Source organism: Anolis carolinensis, chromosome 5 (assembly GCF_035594765.1).
Source record: "Anolis carolinensis isolate JA03-04 chromosome 5, rAnoCar3.1.pri, whole genome shotgun sequence".
Lineage (NCBI taxonomy): Eukaryota > Metazoa > Chordata > Lepidosauria > Squamata > Dactyloidae > Anolis > Anolis carolinensis.
Window position 1 is genome coordinate 27,692,627 of NC_085845.1, and position 24,927 is coordinate 27,717,553.

Here is a 24,927-nt window from a genome sequence, read left to right on the forward strand (position 1 = left end):
TACACTTGACACTACTTTAACTGTCATGGTTCAATGTTATGGAATCATGGAGGTTGTGGTTTTATAAGCCTTCTTTGCCACATAGTGCTAGTGCCTTACCAAACTACAAAACTTAGATTAAATAAAGATGTCTAAAGATTAACATCACTCCATGTAGTCGTGCTGGCCACATGACCTTGGAGGTGTCTAGAGACAACGCTGGCTCTTCTGCTTAGAAATGGAGATGAGCACCAAACCCTAGAGTCAGACACGACTAGACTTAATGTTAGAGATTTTTTTTTTACCTTTACCTAAATATTAGGATAGAAAAAATAGAGAAATGGTACAAACAAGAACAGTATAAAACAGAACCATCTTCACAAACACCTGATCCGCACAGGCAACATTTCATACATTCATCAAAAAGAAAATGAATCAAGACAACTAGATCCAGCTCGGTTCCGGTAATACCTTATTATGAAAGTCTCACTTTCGTGGAAAGGCAGGATATAAATAAAAGCAAATGAGTTATTGGGGTAAACAGGTGTTAACTTGCTAGTGACCATAGTGGTGAAGAGAATCCCACCTGAGCTCCTTCTATGCGCACACACTAGCTACATCCATGGACCATCAGTGGTCCCCCACTGTTACTACACCATTGCAACGAGAGTTACTGGTCTCACGAAACCCTCTTATAGTGCCAAAGCAATGGGGATGTCAGGATTGGAGAGGCTGACTACCCACAAAAGGTGACACAACAGGCCTCCTAACTGCTGCTTCTTCTCCTCCCTTCCCCTGAGCGGAGCCGTTCCACGTGGTGCCTGGAAGTGGGGCGCCTTGGTGTCTTTGTTTTAGTCCTGTTCCTGAGGTTGTTTGGGGTGCTGATTCAGAAATTCGCATTGGATAGACCACATCAGCTCTAGATTATTAAATGTGGTTTTCTGTGAGTGAGCAGATGACAACTATTGGATGGTTGTGCAATTTTCTGAATCAGCATCCCAAATAACCAAACCAAATCTAAAGTTGACCAAAAACTGATTCATAACTCTTTTGTACTAATGTTGGAGAGTGGTCCCTGGTCAAAAAAAGTTAGGTACCACTGAGCTACAGGAATGTGTATTGTTTAGACATCCTCTACTGAAGATGAAATTGTGATTAGACTAGAGGTGTACAATGTTAGCTGGCAGTTGATTTGAGCAGTACTTCAATACATTTGAAGGATTCTGGTGGTGGAAAGATGCCTTGTGTGAGTATTTACTATGCTATTTATATAACTGTATTGTGAAAGTTTACATGTAAAAGTAAAATGGCATGATAAAAATAGAACTAATCAAATAACTGTTCAATTTCTTTTTCTCCTAAGTTTATAGAAATTGTTATCTGTTTCATTGAACATTTTCATAATTCATAGATGTTTATTCATCAAATAACCAGCCAAATTAATTTTCACAACATTTTCCCCCAGAAAATGAATATTTCAAAGTATTTGCTTCTTGATATCACTGTTTGCCCAATGGTATTGTTTCTACTTGTTTAAAAGATGATTGGCAGATTTTAAACATGAGATGAATGAAGAGTAAACCCTTCATTCATGAATGATTTATTAAACTTAAGATTTAGATGTTTCTTGCACAGCTAGCAGTTTTCCTACTACGTGCCAAGGTCTGCATGTAATTATACATGATTAAATTAATGGACTGAATTATGGAGAATGTAAGTTCAATCTAAGAATAAAGATGCTCCCCAAACTCCAGAAATAATTGGAATGCAGAAATGAGCTTTTGTGGTTCTCCTCAAGAAAACTGCTCCATTACAGACCCAGAGAATTACCAGAATCCTGTATATTTCATGACAGAACTACCACATAATAGGATTCACCATGCATGAGAAAACAAAGTGACACCATGACATTATTGTGGTATACCTCCACAGGAGCTTTGCAAGCATGTGCAGTGAAGCATATTGTGCCTACTATAAGAACAAAGGTCCTGAAATTCATTAATGTCTTGAACCTTGGGTGGCTCATTACATCATTGAAAAACAAGATTTTTTAAATATATATATTTTCCATGAAATTTACAAACATTAATTTTCAGTACAGACACAAAATTAGAAATAACTGCTTAATTTAAGTATAAATGCAAACTGTCATACCATTGTGCAAAAGAAACTGACCACATGATTTGTTTGGACTATCATCCTGATACTGATAGACTTTTTCAAGGTTCGGCTTCTTCTCTTTTTAGGATATGTTTTCCTTTTAAAAGATCCAAAATGGACTGTCTTTTAATAGGAGGACAGCAAGAGAACACAGATGATTCTCCTGTGGATAATTTTTCAGACAGATTACTGTTCTCTATAGAGTACAACATCTGAACATCCTACCAGGCACTAACCAGGCCTAGACTGGGTTAACTTCAGCAAGGTTGCTTTATTATTTTCCTTCAGTGCATGCCCTGGAATTTGTCACTGAAGTCAAAATTAATTGATCTTGATGGCATCTATGTAAAATTCAAGAAGTAACTCCCATAGGTTGTTCTGGCCAGTTTTGTACATCATTACAACTATACAAATTCAGTTGTAAGATGTGACCAAAGTTGCTTTGGAGTGTGTGCGATTACAGATACCAGCATAAATCTAAGGCATCTAGATGTTACATACATGTGTGTATGTGTGTGTTATCATAAAGTCCCCATAGCATAATAAATATTCGCAGTCTCAGCAGCAGAGGAAGATCTGCTTGACAATAATGACAAAACCAGGATACGTTGCGATAAAACAGGCCACAAGTTTTATTGGTTATAGCTAAGGAAGCTTGCTGTAGTATGAGTTTGAATCCTGGTTTTAGTCAACTCACCCAATGGAACCTATGAATGACAGATGGCCTTCCAAATAGAGAAAAGCCACTGACTAGTTCCCATCCCATGGAGGAATTGATAAGAACTACATTCCCCTAAGCTGGGGGTGACCCATGTTACCTACATCCTTAAAGTTAAGTATGAGTAAGGGAACCTTCCATTAGACTGAAGGACAGCCAGACCCCTTTCCCCTCTATATTGTGATAAAAAATAAAGTTTCTATACCCTGAACAAACAGGGATGAATCTCTGAAGGTGAAGGGATCCAACCAGGGTATAGGTCAGAGTGAATAATCTCTATTTGGCCTTTTAGTGGGTGTGTAACTGGGGCCTCTCAAACCCACAGTTCACATTGGTTACCGTATATATCATGTAAAAGTTAACCTCAGGTATTAGTTATGGGCAGAGTTTTGGCTAAGATTATGTATCTTGTACATAGGAACTAAGGCTGGTTAACCTTTGTTTATCTTGTTCTGTACTTCTAGACTGCCATAATTTTGGACAATCACAGGCTTTACCATAGGAATAATTTGCTAGGAATAAATATTTATGGAAAATTCTGATAGCCTTCTGCTCTCTTCCAGGTCTTGGTTGGAATTCACAGTGACATGTGTTTGATTAATTAATTCATTTCCCTGAGTTAGCTTTTCAGAAAAGAACCAATGTGGTATGATAATGTGTTCAACTTTAGTTGGGAAAAGCACAGTTCATGTCGATAGTGAGGCATTAAACTTGCTGGGTGACTGTAAGGCAAATCTTATCTTCCAGCAAATCTATTTTGCAAGGTTACCATGAAATGAAAAGCTGGAGGGATCCCACACATGTCAACTTGAGCTCCCTGAAGCAATAGTTGAATGAAACAGTAATGAAAGAAATGGGAAGATGTTTCTCCCTGAGCTCTCTCATGTTCTATATATTCTAAACACGCTAAGATTTTTCTTTCCCTTTTCCTCTCTGAGGGAGACTTTTTCAAATCCAAACTAATTGCTGGTTTTGGTAACTGGATGGTTTGATTAAATGCCTTTTAAGACATGTTTATGCCTTCTGCTCCTTTTTATGTTTTATACATTATGTATTTTTGTGGTATTACTTCACTCTGATGTTCTGCTAAAAGAATACCATGAAGTTTAAGCTGTGTGCCATCAAACTCCTTTTCTAACCAGACATGCATGAGTGTCTGACAAACTATTTGTGTTTAGGGGATGGTTTTCAGTATGTCTTGGATTTCTTCTGCGACAAGTACAGTTGGCTGACACATTTGGTGAAAAGTGTCCACTCAAGAGACTGAATATAATTAGAAATCTCAGAAAGTCAATAAATCCCAGGCTAAAAATCAGATGTGGAGAACTTCAATAAATCTATGGGCCAATGTTCTGCCTCCATTGGCTGTACAGACTGAATAAAGTAAAAACAGAATTAGCTGGAAGCCCATTTTTGATATTGAAAAAATGGCAGCTAAGAACCTAGATCATCTAGTGTCTATATTTTGGTTCCTTGTTTTATTTGAATATGTTTTAAGTAGGGAGCTGTTTACTTTATTTATCACCAGCATCTAATATTTCTGAATGTAAACTATTTGCCATACCTGGAACCAACCCACCCATTAAACAAATAAACAAAAAAGGCTAGAACAATTAACAAGTATACTGATTTTTTTTGCCATTGGGAGATTTTTTTCTGTATTTCTTTTTGCCATAGACAACTTAATGTTCTGACCCTAGTTTTTATAAATTTATCTAATTCCTTTGTCAGATAATCCAAGTTGTAGCTATCACTACAACTTGTGGCAGTCAATTCCACTGTTTATATATGCATAGTTTAAAGAACTATTTTTTTCATCTGTCCTGAGACTTTCATCATTTAGCTTCAGTGGATGATCATGCATAATTTTCCACACCTTTAGCATGTCTTCCATGGCTGCCCTTTCTTCTAAACAAATGGTTCCCAATTTTTGGTCCTCCAGGTGTTTTGGATTTCAACTCTCAAAAATCCCAGCCATCTTACCAGCTGTTAGGAATTGTGGGAACTAAAGTTCAAAACACCTGGAGGATCAAAGGTTGGTAACCACTATTCGAAACTAAACAACCCTAAACAATGGAACTTTTTCTCATAGTGGAATTTACAGTTCTTTATAATTTTCATTGCTCTTTTATGAAAACAAAAACCAACTCTGGAATATCTTTTTGCTGATGTGGTAGCCAGAATTGTACACAATATAACAAAAGAGTTACATCACGGAGTTGTATCAAGGCAGGATGATATTTAGGTAAAAGTAAAGGTTTCCCCTGACGTTAAGTCCAGTCATGTCTGATTCTGGGGGTTGGTGCTCATCTCCATTTCTAAGCCGAAGAGCCGGCGTTGTCCATAGACACCTCCAAGGTCATGTGGCCGGCATGACTGCATGGAGCACTGTTACCTTCCCGCCGGAGCGGTACCTATTGATCTATTCCCATTGGTATGTTTTCGAACTGTTAGGTTGGCAAGAGCTGGAGCTAACAGTGGCCGCTCATGCCGCTCCCGGGGTATGAACCTGGGACCTTTCGGTCTCCAGCTCAGTGCTTTAATGCACTTCGCCACCAGGGCTCCGGGATGATATTTAGTTTTTATAAAATTTGAATGATTGATTGAATTCAGTAGCCACATTTCAGATTTACAATTTTAACAAGTTATCTATCTCTCAATTCCAAGTTCCCATTGTCATCTACAGCCAGCTACATTCTTAAAGTATATTGCTTTTATATCTTTGTCCTCATAGCCATTCTTTACTCTTTCTTACATTGAATTTGATTCCACTGACACAGAATTATAGAGCTGACAGGGACCACAAGGGTCATCATGCCCAACTCCCTGACATGCAGGAATATATATATGTCAAACATTCTCCAAATAAAGACCATCAAATCTCTGTTTAAAGACTTCCAAAGAAAGAGTTCATCACCCATTTAAGCAATTTATTCCACTGTAGAATAGCACTCGCAAGAAGGTCTTCCTAATATTTAGCTAGAATTTCTTTTCTTGTAATTAGAATCCATTGACACATGTCCTTATCTCCAAAACAGCAGAAAACAAGCATGCTCCATCTTTTCCCTAACATTGCTTGAAATGTTTAAATATGGCTATGATATCACCTCTTAGTCTTCTCCATACTAAACATATCCAGATCCCTAAGCAGTTTTTCATAGAGCTTCGCATTCTGCTTTGTCCTTTTTATGCCAACCTAAATATTTCTCCAGGTTGAAAAAAATTCTTTTTGTGTTCTTTGTTTTCCATTTTTTTTGTCACTACACAAAACAATGCATTATGGTCCATAAAGCTGGCCACCTCATTACTCAGTCCCCTATGCAGAGCTCTTTATGGACAAGTTGAAAAGCATCTGTCCCAGGGCAGATTGCTGAAGAGCCCACTCATCACTTTCTTATATTGAAATACAGTGTTCCCTCACTTATTGCGGGGGTAAAGTTCCAAGACCACCCGCAATAAGTGAAAATCCACAAAGTAGGAACACTATATTTATTTTAATATTTATACATTATTTTAGTAGTTATACACTATTTTAAGTATTTATCAACCAATTGTGTGTTGATAAATTGCCTCCTTCTCCTCCCATTACCTCTTGGGCTCCTTTTCTCTCCCTTTGGCTTCTCCTTCCTCCCTTCCTTAGGCTGTAAATTGTAATTTTTTAATGATTTGCAATAGTCTTTTAGAATTTATTGAAAAATTGCGAAATAGCAAATCCACGAAATATGAACCGCGAAGTCGTGAGGGAACACTGTAACTTATTGTGCTTTCCATTGTTTAATAGCTTTTCATTTCACATATTATCAGTAGTTGGTTCCATTGAGAAGTTTAACTCTTTTTTGGGTGCAGTGTGTCATTGGAATTCATTAGGGTCAAGAAAGACTAGCAATAACAATTTATTATCCACCTCTTTCTATGGTTTGAGACAGGACATAACAAAACTAGAAATATATGCTTTATTTTGTTTAAGTCTGAATCCTATTGGTCCGTCACATGTAGAATGGACCCACTGAATCAAATTAGCTCACTGATTCGCATGTGGAAAAATCTCATTTATTTAATGGGTCAACTCTAAGGAGGAATAACAATAGGATTCAGTCCTTTATTTCTATTCCTTTTCTTGTCATCTCTTTGTGTTTTCTCGCTCTAAGTGTCTTGGTGGAACACAGTTGATACTACACACATACATTTCTTTTCCTAACATGGGACATTTTTATACATTAGAATTCTCATTGGAGTCTTCTATTCACATGATAGAAATTATTTTATATTACTACATGATAGCAAAGCCAGGTTATGTGTATTCAAGTAATCCAACTAAACAACTTAATGTTATGTCACTGGCTATTTCAGGCCAATATTTATTGAGTTTGGTCTGAGGACAATGTAACATAGCAAACACTGCTTCTCAAAGATTAATATTAGATCCTTGTAGAAAACCCGTGAGATTCATTGAGATATATTTGCAGAGAAAGAAAACCAACTCACACTTTGATTCCTTTTAGTCAAATGTTGTGTTTAAAAGCCCCAGATTGCAGGTTCATTATGCATCCAGCTCTTTATTATGTTCTGCTGCTGCAACAGGAAGAACACAACAAAACATGTCAGGAAAAGCTAAGCTCTTCTCCCTCCGTGTAAACACTTTCACACTATCGTGTTACATTTTTACAAAAATGTTATTACATGAATATCAATGATTTCCCCCTTTGTTTCCTAAGGTAAACACACAGCTGCCTTCACAGTTTTTAGGAGCTCCTGGGAGTTTGTGATGAGTCCTTCTGGGAAAAAAAACTACAAAAAACAAGCAGCTCAGCTGTTGGAAATTTACATCCTTAATACCGATGTCAACAGAACGGTCCTGATATACACCAGCTAAGGTTCTGGACCAAGTTTCTGAACATGTAATGATGAGCTTGTTTAAATTGTGGAGGCCTTTCTAGAAAACTAAATCTGACTGCCTCAGAATGTGAAGTTATACAACCTTCAAATGGAGTACTGTTATGGGACTCTTCCAATGTGAGTTTTCTTGCTTTGATTTCTTTTTAAAGGAGGAAATATGAGAGGGGGAAAATGCCTTCATCTGTATGCTCCATATAGAGTCATCATGTAGTGGAAAATGTTGTTCACTATTAACTCTAACAACTAATATGTTGTGTGGGAGTGACCCTTGCAGTCTACTTTCTATTATATAATTATTGCTCTTCTACTTTCAGTCAAGCAGTGTTTGAGGCTGGAGGACAATATTCCATGATGTCCATTCAGTGATTCTCCCAATTTCTTGTCCATGCATGTATTCTCTCTCTCTTCTCCTCTCTTGATCTTACAGCTGTGCTTTTTAAAGACTTCCTTGTTCTTTGCTTCGACTGCAGCTGTCCTTGCAGTTTTTCCAATGGGATAAATGAGGCAGCGAATACACAAGGCTGAGAGAAGGCTGCCTGGGTCCTTTTTTGTGTGCATCCATGACTGTAAAAACTGATAGATGCACCAGTCACCTGAAAGTTAACACACTGAGACTGAATTTAGGGCCCTTGCAGTAATCAGGTCTTAGAATTGTATATGAAACCACTGCCTGAAAAGCTCATAGGACCTTTTATGGAACTCGGGTGTCTTGTATTTCTTCCTGACTTTTATGACAATATGGAAATAAGGTCTTGTGGTACTCTGCTACAAGTATTTGTAAAACATGGCAAGGGAAATTTAATGTCGGAAGCACTTTGGGGTCATTCTGCTGGTTCCAGGGGACTTCTCCAGAACAGGCAGTTTGAAGAGAGTGGTCCAAAAAAACATCCTTTGTAATGAAATTCTCCTGCTACTAAATATAGAAAAATGTTAATGATTTGTGCAGAAAATGTCAAACTGTTATGATTGATAGCTGGTACTCCTTCTGTTCAGTCTGAATGCACTGCAGCAATGGGCAAAAAGAAAATAACTACTTATAATTTTCAAGTGTGATGTTCTACTTGGCTTTTTACACAGTTTTCTAATACCTCATGAGATTCAGAAGCTTCAACATCTGTTTTGGTTGCTCCGTGGTGTTGATTTAGTGGACTAACAAAAGATTAAAAGGGGGAGGGAGAAGAACACGTTCTGAAGAATAGTTTGGTTACTGAAGTGGTAGACATACTTGCCTAAGGGAGAAGGAAATATGATGATATGATTTCCAGACAAATGGGATCATCAGCCACAGGTGAGGGTTGGGTTTTGAGAAACTAGGCTGGACTACTGAGACTGTACAGAATCTTCTGCTTGCATTTCTGTTACAGGGGGGAAATTGCTCTTCTCTGGACAGGTTCCTTACCAGATGTGTTTGAGTTCCTCATCTGCACTACTGAGAAAGCAAAATACATCTGGCGATTAAAAGATCTTTATATAGTCACATGATTTATTCAGAAAGTATGGCTGAAGTTATCAAAACTGAAGAATTCCACATGAATAGCTCTGCTAGAATCTCAATAGAGATGATAATAATAACCCATGGAATGGAAAATTAGCCCAAAGTGCTGTTGTTTGTTATAGGAAGAGTGTTAAGATCATTACATATAATCCAACCTTCTATTTACGTCCTGCCATTTTGGTATTCCCCCACCCCTTTACAGTTGGGGGATTTAAATAGACCTGTAGTCTCCGTGGATTACAGTTATGTACTGTTTTATACATACTGGGGAACTATAATCTTACAGGCTGAGATAACTGCACAATAAACATACATTTTATGAAGTAATACCTTTAGCATATGTTACTTTGGTTGGGGGGGAGACTAATGAAGAGAAGATGAAGAGAAGAAAATGCTCTTCTTCCTTACAGCAATGTTACTACTCATATATCCTCTCCCTGCAGGATAGAATTTAATGATTTTTACATAAAATTTGCATAAGACAAGCTAACAGGAATAAATAAACTGGGTATAAGTTAGAAGTCAACTTGGTAATCAACTTGGTAGAGTCACATATGTCTGAGTGCAGGTTTTACAGAGAGCAAGGGATGGAAGAACGCTATTATAGTCCTTTCCTGGGTGGTTCAGTTTAAGTTTCTACCAGATTCAGTGTTTGGCATAATGGAGATCCAATGGGATTATTTAAAATTATAGTCCAGAAAAATTTCTTTCCCATGATCTGCTGCTATGGAGTGCAAGCATCATGGACTGTAGTTAGGAGAAAAAACTTTAAAAACCCTGATAGTTTCATGTATGAGTGTCCGATTTTATTGTACTTTTAATTTTGATAGTTTCTAACAAAGAAATGTTAATGAACATGGTACAGGTTGAGTATTCATTATCTGGAATCCAAAAATTTGAAATGCTCCAAAATCCAAAATTGCCCATATGGTGTCTGAGATAGTCACATCTTTATCATTTCAACAGTTCAATGTACACAAACTTTGTTTTATGCACCATATATATTAAAAATATTGTATATAAAATGACTTTCTGGCTATGTGTATATGAAACATAAATCAATTTTGTTTATGTTTTATATACATAGTTGAGACTCATTTAGATTTGGGGTCCATCTCCAAGGTATCTTCATCAAGAATTCCTAAATTCCAAATAAATACAAAATACAGAACACTTCTGGTCTCAAGTATTTTGAATAAAGAATACTCAATCTTGATCTGTTGATCTTAACTCACTTTAAGCAGTTCATTTATTTGATTTTGTAACAACTTTCTTTTGCTTTTGGTGTTTCAAACTGTTGGGGACATTATCAGTGACGACAAAAGAAAATACTTCAACTCAGCTGTAGAGGATCCAATACCTGTCACATTTTAACTGTTGTCTTTGGACAGAAATTATAACTGAGCTCACAATTGAGAAAGGGAACCATATCTATGAATTAGGAACTTATTAACTCCTTCATTGTCTCTCTAATGTATATCTTATTACAGTGGAGTTCCCTTGCAAATAGTGCATTATTAACAAAACTATCCAATTATTAAAAGAAGACAAGATAATTTTTAATTACAAGAACACATATTGTGTTGTTCAGAGAGACAGTGTGTTGCAGTGGATGGAGAAGTGGACGGCAACTCAAGAGGCCCCATGGGGCAATTTTATGTCCCAACAATCTTCTGGGAATTACATGGAATGAAGAAATAAAATTTTGAAAGTGACCAGTACTTCAATTTTGAAGATTTCCCTGTTTAAAAAAAGAATACAGGGTGGACATAGACTGCACTTACCCATGTGATGATTCTGAACACAGAACACCATGGGGGGAATACTGGGGAACATATGCGTTTGATGGGAATTATAAAATGAAAGAATCTGGTTTTTTTAAATTGCATGCTACAATGCACTGTGCTAAGAAGACAATGCCCCCCGTTTTCCATAACCCATCTGATGAGGTCTTAAGAGGTGTGCAATGAAGAAACAGAAGAACCTAACCTTTTCAAAGAACTTTTGGCCAACTGGAGGAGCCTAATGTTGGTCTTTGAATAGTCAAACAGTATTGTCTGTTGCTAAATGTCAGCATTATCCACATCTTCTATAAGTCTATGGGAAGATTTAGGGAGGAGAGGGGCACTGATCATGATACTTCTCCCAGGCTCAGTGCCAGTGCTCAGTGGCTTATCAATAACAAACTGTGTGCTTAGGGCAATGACAATAATGACAATGACAATAATGACAATCTGAACACAAAATTCCAACAATCAGCCAGTTATGACTTAACCTTTTAATGTAACATTCCAAGTTCTGCATTATTTTTTTCTACTGTACTTTTAGTTTAGTCCACAACAAAGATTCCCTGATAAAGAAGAGAGACCACCCTACTGTATGCAAAGAAATACTAATGGAGCGATGTGGAACTTGGAGCCCAGCAGATATTTTGGACTATAGCCTATTAGTGAGATACACATGCATAAATTATGCTACATATGTGAAGTGATTTTCAGGAGACATGAGCAATGGCCATATACAGCTGATAGCAGAGTAAATGAACAGAGTTGCATCTTTGGGACCATTAAACAGAGTGGTAAGTGAATGTGCACCTCTATGCATTGTTGCTTGAACATTATGGATTATAATTACACAATGGGTTATCAGCCACGTACTTGGACTATTGACTCACATACATCACCATATAGAGGTTGCTTAAACCAAATCACCAGTATTTTTTTTCTGTATCAGGAGAGACTTGAGAAATTGCAAGTCTCAAACTGTATTTTGAGAAACTTGAGAAACTGTAGGAGCTCCTGGTGGGTTAAACCCTTGTGCTGGCAGGACAGATGACTTGAAGGTTGGGTTGCTGACCTGAAGTTGCCAGTTCGAATCCAACCTGGGGAGAGCGCAGAGGAGCTCCCTCTTTCAGCTCCAGCTCCAGCTCCATGCAGGGACATGAGAGAAGCCTTCCACAAGGATAGCAAATTTTTTTAAATATCTGGGTGTCCCCTAGGCAACGTCCTTGCAGACGGCCATTTCTCTCATACCAGAAGTGACTTACAATCACCGTTATAAATTTATGCTACCTCGAAGCCATTAGATCTTGGGCTACATCTCTCACAATATTTATTGCTGGTCACACTAGGTAGCACTAATAAATCTTGTATTGGGAAGGAATCTCCATCCCTGCACCAATGCATAGTAAACCATGAAGATTTTCAGATGTTGTGGATTTCAGGTGCCAGTGTAGACAATAAACCAGGACATACAGTACACAAACATCTGGGAAAGTGCTTGATTGCCATCTCTAGTGCCATGTTTCTCACAATCATCATAAAACAGAAGAGAAATGCTACATTATCTCCCAAAGTGGCTGAAACTAAGATTGCATTTTGATTTCTCAAGTAACTGTCATGCAATCCAAGGACTAATTACAGTGTAATGTTTGTCAACTTACTAACTTTACTTACTTAGGCGATCCCTCGTTGTCCGAGTATGATTGTCGTCCAGGTGTAGTGTCCTGGCGGTGAGTATGTAGGTGACTGTGGAGCCCTATTCTTGACCCGCATGTTCTTCCAAAATGAGGACATCAGTTTCCAGGTGGAATGCTTGTAAACTTACAGGCCAGCTTTAAAGGTGATCCTGAGAGGATTGTGCCCAGACCACATCTGTATCTATATATCTATATATATAATAAAAGTGAATGTTTGTATGTTTGTATCAGCGTTTTGATTGGTCGGGCGGTGTATGTGCTCGCGTTTTGATTGGCCTGGCGGAATATGGGTCAGCTTTCTGACTGGCTGGGCAGAATGTGCCAGCTTTCTGATTGGCCGCCACTTTCATAGGCCACTGGGATCGCTGAGGGAAAAACTACTACCAACTGGCTTCGTTCGGCCTACTTCTCTCCTCAGAACGACGCTAGCTTTGGGACAGTTAACAGCTTTTGGCCTACACTTTGGTAATCCAAAACACCACTGCCACCACCAGAAAGGCCGGACCTGGACCAAACTTGACACACATAACCCCATGAACCCACTGACAATGGATGGCCCCCTTTGGCCCCTCTGCTGACATGTTTAAGGCCTTCCAGGCTGGCCCCATGCTGCTAGGCCCAAAAGGAGGACGCCATCTTGCCTCAGCTTTCAACTTCTTTGTAAGGCCCTACTTTCCTCAAAAGACAGCAGAGAACATTGTTATTATCTTTTTAACAATATGCTTATGAACACTTCTAGCCCCCAAAGCCCCAATCCAAGCCTCCTTTGATCATTTTGCTAACACGTTTCAGGCCTTGCAGCCTGGCTCCATTCTGCTAGGCCGCAAAAGAGGCAGCCATCTTCCCTGTTCCACATGGTTCCAAACAGAGCAGCTTTTGCCTGTGTCTTTTGGATACAGCACTCTCCTTCAACAAGGTCAGGCGGCAGTACGTAAATACTATTCACAGCAGACTAAAGAGAAAATAATGACTATCTTTTTATTCTTTCCTTTTAAGGATCGTTTACTCCCCCCCCCCCCCCCCCCCAGTTTTTACTGAGGCAAAAAACTACCACAGAGCAGGCTTTGGCCTACTTACTCTAACAGGCCTGACACATACAGTCTCCATGGCCTACTATACATCCGGGCCCTGTTTGGAGTGGGATGGACCATGGATGATGGACTTACATATGGGAGTTGTAGTTCACCTGCCCCCACTGAACCCTGCTATTTCTTATTTATACTACTATTGCTTGACATTACTTTTATGTTTTATTTATATGGTGGATGTTAGCACGTGGCTTAATGACCTTGCAAGCCACTTTGGGTCCATTGCAGAAAGGCGGGGGAGAAATATCAGAATTAAATAAATACATAAATAAATAAATGTCTCAATGGTATGTATGGTTGGAATGACCTTCTGTCGGGAGGGCTTGAATGGTCTCTTCCTTTGTGGCAGATGGGGCTGGACTGGATGACCTTCAGAGACCCCTTTCAATCTAGGACTCTATCTATCCCCCAATCGTATTTGTGACTGGATGGCCATCTGTCAGGAGGGCTTGGATGGTGTCTTCCTCTATGGCAGAAGGGGGTTCAACTAGATGGGCACCCCTTCTAACTCTAGGATTGTATGGAAGCCTTTAAACCAGGCACGGGCCAACTTGGGCCCTCCAGGTGTTTTGGACTCCAACTCCCACGATTCCAGAGAGCCTACCCCATGATGCGCTTTATGTCCTGGTGCCATTTGCAGGATGATGGACCATGGGTGATGGGATATGTAGTACTTTCAATCGCTACAATTCCCACAGACCACTACGATGCCCACCAGTGAGGGAACTGGACCAAACTTGGCACACAGATGGGACATGCAGTACCTTCACTTGCTTCTTGAGACCACAGCAACTGCTACATATGACAGAACTGAACCAAATCTGGTATATATATCCCAAATGACACACTTTATATGTTGTAGCAGTTTGGGGGAGGATGGACCAAGGACGATGGGATTTGCAGTACCTTCATCCAATTCACCTCCCACAGGCCACTGTGATTCCCATGAATGGCAAAACTGTACCAAACTTGATATAAAGGTGCAATGTGGCCCCCTTTATGTCCTGATCTGGTTTGGTGCAGGATGGACCTTGGATGATGGGATTTGCAGTACCCTTATCCGATTCACCTCCCACGGACCACTGTGATACCCATGAAAGACGAAACTGTACCTTACTTGGCACAGGTGCAATGTCACACAATTTATGTCCTGGTGTGGTTTGCAGGAGAATGCACCAAGGATGATGGGATTTCCAGTACCTTCATCCAATTCAACTCCCACAGACCACTGTGATGCCCATGAATGATGAAACTGTACCAAACTTGACATATAGGTGCAATATGGCCCACTTTACATCCTCCTATCATTTGAGGGAGCAACAGACCATGGATGATGGGATTGACAGTACCTTCACTCACTTCCCCAGACCACTGCGACCCTCACCAATGTCTGATCAAGACCAAACTTGACACATCGAGTCCCCATGACCTGCTTTACATCCTGAAGCTGTTTGGAGGGGGATCGACCATGGACTTGCATAAGGGAGTTGTAGTTCACCCGTACCAACTAAAGCCAACTGACACTGGATCAAGACTAAACTTGGAACAAAGGCAAACAATTCAGTTCTCAAATAACCTGGGCACTGCCGGGTCCCCAAGCTAGTATATAATAAAAGTGAATGTTTGTATGTTTGTGTCAGCGTTTTGATTGGTTGGGCGGTATATGTGCCAGCGTTTTGATTGGCCGCCCGGAATATGGGACAGCTTTCTGATTGGCCGGGCGGAATGTGCCAGCTTTCTGATTGGCCGCCACTTTCACAGGCCACTGGGACCCCTGAGGCAAAAACTACTACCAGCAGGCTTCGTTCGGCCTACTCAGTCTCCTCAGAATGACGCTAGCTTTGGTACACTTAACAGCCTCTGGCCTACACTTTTGTAATCAAAAACACCACTGCCACCACCAGGAAGGCCGGACCTGGACCAAACTTGACACACATAACCCCTAGGACCCATGAACCTACTGACAATGGATCTGGACCAAATAGACCCAACATGGCCAACTGTGCATACTGATAATAAAAAACTTTGGGTGCTAGGAATTACAGTTCACTCACACATTCACAGCATTCTGAATCCAACTAATGATGGAAAATAATTATGTTTTAACGCTTCCTTTTAAACAATGGTTGAGGGTATGTTTATGAAAACTTCTACCCCCTCACCTCACCCCCTTCAGCGCTTCTCCTGACATGTCTCGGCCTTTGCAGGCTGCTAGGCCGCAAAAGAGGCAGCCATTTTCCCTGTTCTAAACAGGGCAGCTTTTGCCTGGGTCTTTTGGATACAGAACTCTCCTTCAACAAGGTCAGGCGGCAAGTACGTACATAGGTTGATCTTGGGCTGATGGAAGTAGCACCACATCAAGTAGGAAATAAGGTACCACTTATAAAGTGGGGAGGCAAATTTAACTAATTTACGACGTTGGAATGAGGAAGTGCCGTCACAGTGGATGATGAAACAGCTGTCCCCCCCTGTGGCCAGAATCGAACATCCCCTCAGGAGAAGGTTAAATTGCCTCTGCGTCTGTCTCTGTCTCGGTTCTGTGTGTATACGGGCATTGACTGTTTGCCCTATATGTATATAATGTGATCTATATATATATATATATATATATATATATATATATATATATAGTTCTGTTTATATGGTTATGTATTTTATAATAGCTTTATTCTTAAAATCCAAAATCCAAAAATGCCCATTTCTAATATATATCCTTACTAAATGAACCCAGGCAACATCAGGTACTTAGGCAACATTATTTATTTACAGTATTTATATTCCGCCCTTCTCACCCCGAAGGGGACTCAGGGCGGATCACATTATATACATATAGGGCTAACATTCAATGCCCATATACACATAGAACCAAGACATCATCCACTGTGACAGCACTTCCTCATTCCAACATCATAAATTAGTTAAATTTGCCTCCCCACTTTATAAGTGGTACCTTATTTCCTACTTGATAGATGCAACTATCTTTCAGGTTGCTAGGTCAGCAATGAGTAGGGGCTATTTTTTTTTAATTGACGGGTGCTCACCTCGCCATGGGATGGCCTCGAACTCATGACCTCATGGTCAGAGTGATTTATTGCAGCAAGCTGCTCACGAGCCTGCGCCACAGGATGTTGTGGATGATGTCCATCTACAACCTTATGCATTTTATTAATGGGATAATTCATTTTTAAAAAATTTAAATCCCTTTTCAAATAACCCGGGCATCGCCAGGTACCCAACCAGGTATATAGTAATAAAAGTCAGTGTTTGTGGGTATGTTTGTATGTATGTATGTATGTATGTATGTGGCGGTGTATATTTCCGCCCTGGGATCTGACTACCACAGACCACTGCAACCCCCCATAAAAGATGCATCTGGAGCAGTTTGGACAAGGATGGACCACGGATGAAGGAATTTACAGTACCATCACTTGCTTTACAGACCACACAACTCCCACCAATGACAGACTAGGACCAAGCTTGGAACACAAACTCCCTATGACTTTCAACCCTGGCAAGCTTTGGTGAAGGATGGAACATGGATGATAGGATCTGAAGTACCTTCACCCACATCCAGAGACTATTCCTAACCCCCTCAGTCATGTATCTGTACCAAAGATGGCACAGACCCCCATGACTCTTCTTATATACTGCTGAGGTTTTTGGAGGATTGACCACAGACGATGGGATTTCCAGTACCTTCCAGAAACTACTGCAAACCCCATCGGCCATAGATCTGCATCAATGGGCCCATTCATAATATCCAAAACAACTCAATGCCCGCTACTAATAACCCGGGCACCGCCGGGCCCCCAAGCTAGTGGTTAATAAAACTAATGGAAATAAAGAATATGGATAGACTAACGTACTTATTAACTAAACAACAAGGATTACCAAAGAAAAGCACTGACTGGCAACCACGATTAAATTTTCTTACAAAAGAAAAGAACTTTAAAATAATACATACATAGAACATCCAAGAGAGAAAACAAGAAAATTATCGAGTATAGGGAAGCTATAATTATAACAGAAAATAAAACCATCAGGGTAGACCCTTACACAGACTACAGTCAATATGGATAAAGATGGAAGTCAACTGAACTCAAACACTTTCCCACCCCATTTTCCCCCCTCTTTTTTTCTCTTTTCCCCTCTCTCCCATTTTCTGTTTCCTACTTTACTATAATCTACAACGTTCCCCCACTTCTATTGTATTTTCTTTTTGGAAAAATTCACAAAAATAAATTAAAAAAATTTTTTTTTGAAAAAGTAGTGCTTCACACACATTTTAAGCTATTGACAAATACCTCGACTCCAACCATATGAGCAGCAAGGAGGTAGCAGAAACAGATAATAATCTAAACCATGTAACAAAGCAGTTCCATCCAACTGTCATATATGAAGCCATTTTTATTGCATACAGGGCTTTCTGCACAAATGACAGTGGAAACACCTAAGATGCCATCTCATTTGACTTGGTGGGCTGTGAATCAGGATCAAAAAAGAAACACAGAGGCAGATTTCTTTCAATCTTTTCCCCCTTCCTTTCAGCCTCATTACAAGGCGGGCTCTATCACCACATAGCCTTTGATTTCAAAATCTAGTGCTGTCCAGTCTACTAAAAGTGGTGGTTCTGTGTCCTTCCTGATCCTCCGGAGTTGATCTGGAGGCAACGCTGTGTCCCACATGTACACTTTGGCTATTTCTCCAATGAAGGACTGGCTAGCATCAAGGGAGCCACCGTAGGTATCCTGCTCCTGCCCCAGCATCATCACCACATCAGTTGGGACCCGTAAACCTCTTGCAATTCCTTTCCTAGGCAAGGGCTGACCGTCAATCCACAGCTGGACGATCCCCGTAACCGCATCCCATGTTATGCAGGCATTTTCCCAATGGCTAGCGGTCCGGTCCATGTTTCCAGGTACGTGGAACCTGATGCATTGTCCACGCAAGCAGATCTCATATTCATTTGGGTGTTTCATAAAGAGGATCTCGTTGTCCTGTTCCCTGGAAGCCACCGAGATGAGGGAGAAAGAGCGGGACAAGTCAGTGAAGAAATTGAGGCAGATGGTGAAACGCTGCAGCGGCTGCTTCAGGGCAGGTTTAAGGAGGACATAGGAATTGTCTGAAGAGCTGGGGAAGACAAAGACTTTCCCATCCAAGCCTGTGGAAGAAAGAGAAGATGGATCAGATGGATAACATAATATCTAATTTGCAGATGGCATCAAATTGAGAGGCATGGTTAATGCTCCAGGATCCAAAATGACATCAACAGATTAGAGAACTGGGCCAAAGCTAACAGAATGGATTTCAACAGGGACAAATGTACAGTACTTCACTTTGGGTAATAAAATGGAATGCTCAAATATAGAATATTTATTTATTTATTTATTTGCAACATTTCTACCTTGCCCTTCTCACCTGAGGGGACTCAGGGCAGCTTACAACAACCGGCAAAATTAAGTGCCAAACAGATCAATAAAAGTAGCAACACATTTAAAACTGTTAACAATAATCCATAAAATACATTAGTCAAGCTCAAAACATATAGTTACTTAATACCATTCTTCCAAGGAACCATTGCACATAAACCTTTAAATACGCACATATAAAATTGTACTGGAAGACTTGCATGTTTAAAAGAAAAATCCCAGTATGTGAAAATAACAGTAGAAGATACAGCTAATGCAAATGTCAACATTTATTAATATTCAGATTTAATAGTATTATAACCATATTGTCTATAAAAACTATAAAATACAAAATATGCTACAAAATATTTCCAACATAAATATTTCATTTTGCTTCTTAAAGGGAAGTGTTGTTAGTGAATAAATGGATATATTTTTATCAAACAAGATCAGCTTACTAGAAATAAAAGAGAATACAGTATTTATATTGCTTATGCCCCCATTCTTCAAACACATTCACCTATTAGAAATTGATTAATGCTGATTCTTTCAGCTCATATTTACAAGAAACAGACATTCCATGTTACAAGAAACAGACATTTGGCATGCCAACGGCCCATAGGGTAAGGATCTAAGGTTTTTAATAGATCGCAAGTTGAGCCAAGAGTGTGATGCAGCAGCTAAAAAGGCCAATGCAATTCCAATTTTTATTTCTGAAATTTACCACTCTCGGTTTATACTTGAGTCAATGTTTTCCCAGTTTTTTTGTAGTAAAATTAGGTGTCTTGGCTTATATTTGAGTTGGCTTATACTCGAGTATATATGGTATGTATAATAACATCAGAAATAGCTTCCTAAGATCTACAGAGATACTGGCAGGAACTCCTCAGCAAGCAAGAGTCCAAAAGTGGCAGCTTAAAACCACTTGAGTCAATGCTTTCCCAGTTTTTTATGGTAAAATTATACCATACTTATACTCGAGTATATACGGTAAACTTTAGAAACACTTTAGAAATGAAGCTCCAGCCCCCCCCCCCCCAGTTTTGTAAGTAGTTTTGAATCATTTTTAATTGATCACGCATGCCTAGTAGTTATGTACTTTTCTTCTTCTCTAATAAAATTTCATATATTTTGTACATATCCCCCAATACTTACTTGTTTCAGACAGGACCCCTGAGAAGGAAATGAGTACCAGAAGCAAACTGACTGGTGTTGAGTTCTTCATTGTCTTTCTGATACGTGGTCAAGAACAAGAGCAATCAAACCTGGATAAATCCAGATAATTTTTCCTATAGCCTTTGAAATGCCTAATCCTCGCAGAAAGGAAGGGCCTTTTATTATCTCTGCAAAGCTCGGTCAATAAATAAGCTACAATTACTAGAAAGTGGATCGTTGTGGATTTAACAGAAGACCTTCAAAGTCCAGAAAGAAGTTAAAGAATAACTTGCTTTATTTAAGATTGCTAAATTATGTGAAGTAGCTGTATCAGAACACGGACTAGGCTACAAATCCATGTAGCTTGACAGCACTTTAACTGCCATGGCTCAATGCTATAGAGTCCCGTGAGTTGTAGTTTTGCAAGGTACCTTATCCTCAACTTTTTCAATGTCAATGTGCTTATGTATCCTTTTAACAATAATAGAGTAAAATAATAAATGTAATAATGCTAATAAATACAGTAAATAAATGTAATAATAAATAGAGTAAAATAATAAATGTAACAATAATCACATCAGACTGAAATAATAAATGTATTAATAATAATAATAAAAGTAGAGTAAAATAAATGTAGTACATTAGAGGCTCACTTATCCAACACTCGCTTATCCAAGCCTCTGGATTATCCAAACCATTTTTGTAGTCAATGTTTTCAATGTATCGTGATATTTTGGTGCTAAATTCTTAAATACAGTAATTACAACATAACATTACTGTGTATTGAACTACTTTTTCTGTCAAATTTGTTGTATAACATGATGTTTTGGTGCTTAATTTGTAAAATCATAACCTAATTTGATGTTTAATAGGCTTTTCCTTAATCTCTCCTTATTATCCAAGATATTCGCTTATCCAAGGTTCTGCCGGCCCGTTTAGCTTGGATAAGTGAGACTCTACTGTAAATGTAATAATAAATAGAGTAAAATAATAAATGTAATAATGCTAACAAATACAGTAAATACAGTAGAGTCACACTTATCCAAGCCTCGCTTATCCAAGCCTCTAGATTATCCAAGCCATTTTTGTAGTCAATGTTTTCAATATATATTTTGGTGATATTTTGGTGCTAAATTCGTAAATACAATAATTACAACATAACATTACTGCGTATTGAACTACTTTTTCTGTCAAATTTGTTGTATAACATAAAAACATTGACTACAAAAATGTGTTGGATAATCCAGAATGTTGGATAAGCGAGTGTTGGATAAGTGAGACCCTATCGTAGTTGAATTTATTGACTGGGAAAATAGTGACAACTGTCAGTGAATCCTCTTTGATCAAAAATCGGTAAGTTATCCCATTGTTAAGTTTTTATTATTTTGTGTATAGCAACGAACAACACATGAACACAACATTTTTCTTAGAATTACATTGCAATATACATCAGCATCCGGGTGGATGAATTTTGTAAAAAACCAGGACTCATTTGGCAAAGAACAGTAAGATTTATACACCAGATACGACTTAGTGATGGATTATTTAAAATCTAGAGAATTATTTAAAGGACAATGTTGCTTTTGCTTAGATCAGAGCTAGGCAACCGAATGCCTTTTGAAATGATTTAAACTATGTAACATGATTTTTGTTCCTGGATTATAAATGTCATTTACTTTTTGTTCTATCATAAAAACATCAGCCAAAACTTTGTTTTTGAGGGACATCCTTCAACACATTTTGCTCTAGCTTTTCAATGAATATCTCACAGAGTCTCAGCCAACACAATATAGTTTGTGACAGACACAAAAACAAAGTTTCTGGATTATAACATCGACTTTCAAAGTAAGTGCCATACAATTAAATAGGAAATAACACTTATGTTGGAGACTAGCCAGGAGGGGAAGTAAAGGAGAGAAATTCCTCCAGAAAAGAAAATATATACAGATTGTAAAAAACAAAATTAAATATTTGGGAATTTATTTCACTAATAAACCAACAAGGATCTGGGATTATTACTATAAGAAGACATGGAATAGGATACAGCTACAAATGATTAATTGGAAGGATAAGAACTTACTGTATATACTCGAGTATAAGCCTAGTTTGTTATAATTTAGTGTTATGTTTGTTTAGCAATGGACAAGATAACCGTGGCTATCTTTTGTCCCAATGATTTCAGCAGAATTTAATGCAACTAATTTGATCTGAAGCTAGTTCACGGAAAAGGGAAAACATTACAATTTGCAGGCACTGTGTTGTAAATGGAAGACAACACATATTCATGACTGCTTTCAAGGGAATCATTATGCCAAGATATATGTAATCTAGCCTACCCTATTTTAACATAAGGCGTACATTACTATAAAACCATTATGAGGAGCCATCTCAAAAGCATTAAAATTATATCAAAGCTGGTTCTAAATAACTTCATTTGCTTTCCCCCTTTGTTCTGTCTTTGGTCTATTCACTGATTAAACATAATAGAATAGCATCAAAGGCATCCATCTTGTTCCAAGTAAGAAGTGCTTTTTGTTTTAATGCTTTATAAATTGCAATTGTGGTGTAATAAGCTGCTGATATGTTCAGCACTTACAGAAGATAAAAGGGGTGCAATAAAACCAGGAATTTTAAATGGTGAGTTCGAGGGATGTGTTTCTTTTAAATAGAAACAAAGCACTGGGACAACAGCATAGGGAATCTTTTAAAGACGACTTGCTCCCTAGGTTCAACTAGTTTTCCAACCCAAATGCCATTACAACTCCCCATCAACTACAATATGCCCGCAACAGGAAACATTAGACATTATAATGCTTAAATTGCAAGGAGACAATAGAAATTTCATTTGTTGTGCCGATTATTGTTTTTAGGAAGTTGGATTTTTTTTTTTGCTAAAACTGCAGAAGAGAAGTCAGTAATGCAATGTAGTTTAACATTTTTATGAAAGTGCCCCTCTTTTTCAATCCAGCATTTTAACACTTTTTGAACTTTGAACTTTTTAAGGTCAAATTACTTTTGTGGACAGCATTTCCCAGTGTCCTTCATTCTTCATTTTTCCAGTCTCTGTAATATAAATAAGATAACAATTACTTGGGTGAACCTGTTTGTGAGTTGCTGTTGGCAGATGGGCTTTTGATCATGTGAGTGCCTATCCCAAGAAGAACTGAGAAAATTGCCCTCTATTCTTCATTTGCCTACCCTACTCCTTGATCTCTCCAAAAATGGCTATAGAAATTTGGGAATCTTCTAAAACTGCATTAGAAGAGAAGGGGGAAGACAGCAAGATGAAATCAGCTAAATTGCCCCTCCTAACTAATGGAGATATCTCCTGGATCAACAACCCATAACTTCTTATCACACACTTATATTCAATAGATGGATCTATAGATAACCAGACAGATCTGTAGATCATCATCATCATCATCATCATCATCATCATCATCATCATCATCATCCTTTTATCTCAAGTGAGATGCAAAGCAACTAGCTAGATCTGTAGATATAGATAGAAAGGACCATTCCAGACAGGCCATATATTCCAGGTTCTGATCCCAGGTTTTCTGTTTATCCCAGATTATCTTGTAGTGTGGACTCATATAATCAGTTTAAAGCAAAAAACCTAGGATCAGATCCTGGAATATAGGGCCTCTCGGAAGGGCCCAAAGTTGCCCATTGACTGAAACACCATACTTAGAATTCAGACAACATATTCCAATCCACACCTACTTAAGAACATCACATTCCAAATATTCTGTTTATATCTGTAACCAGAGTTTTAAATAAATACTTCTGGGCATACTATTTCTAGAAACGTGTAAATGAATTATACTTGGCCTGAAGGACATGTGTTATTCCTTTTCTTATCTTAATGGATAGTGTAAGTTTTTTCGTGATGGTTTTATTCCAGCCTTGCAGTTCTATTGATATGAACAACTAAAATATGAGCCAAATGAGAGATTGTATTTATTGTTTAAATGCAATTAAATGCACTTTGCCGTTATGTAATCAAAGGCTTCTTTGGACTGTAAGGCTAGTTTTCCAAATAGAAGTTTAAGGATTTGGAGGAGCATGACTTGAAGGAATTATGGAGCCATTGCCAGTTAAATGGACTCTCTTGTTGAAACTACCATGCAAGGCAAGAAAGAAGGAAGGAAAGAAAAAGAGAGGAGGGAGGGAGAAGAGATAGCCAATTTTGATGATAGTTTCGGGATCTTCCAAAAGTACATAACTGGATTCTTGCCTTATGCTCCCTGTGGTTATTATTTACATATTTAAAAACATGCATATCCACTGTGTTTTTCTGCTGCAGTCCATAAATGTGGACTCAAAAAACGCTTGTTGAAATGGGATCGCAAAGTTATTTGGCTGTTGTATATCCCATGTCCATCAGATGGAAACCCAATTGAGTTCCAGTAAAATTTTATTTCAAAATAAAAGTGCATAGGATTGAAGCTCAGCAATATTCTAATATACTATTATGAACTGAAAAGAAACCCTAATGAAATTCATAGTTTTGTTATAAGTTACTCAGAGTAACGCATGTGAGCATT

General features: G+C 38.5%; 1 protein-coding gene across 1 annotated transcript; it reads right to left on the bottom strand.

Annotated features, from left to right (window-relative positions):
- Positions 1-18,203: 18,203 nt before the first annotated feature.
- On the bottom strand, positions 18,204-20,573 carry LOC100556607 (mucosal pentraxin). Its single transcript, XM_003226505.4, has 2 exons — positions 20,378-20,573; positions 18,204-18,975 (listed from the first exon to the last, which is right to left on the bottom strand). The coding sequence occupies exons 1-2, from the start codon at positions 20,445-20,447 to the stop codon at positions 18,368-18,370; spliced, it is 678 nt and encodes a 225-aa protein (XP_003226553.2). The 5' UTR covers positions 20,448-20,573; the 3' UTR covers positions 18,204-18,367.
- Between the last annotated feature and the right edge of the window lie 4,354 nt (positions 20,574-24,927).

Coding starts and splice junctions, on each gene's coding strand:
- LOC100556607 (XM_003226505.4), bottom strand. CDS start 20,447: ATGAAGAACTCAACACCAGTCAGTTTGCTTCTGGTACTCATTTCCTTC. Junction 18,976..20,377: donor AGGGGTCCTGTCTGAAACAA/GTAAGTATTGGG, acceptor TTTCTTCCACAG/GCTTGGATGGGAAAGTCTTT.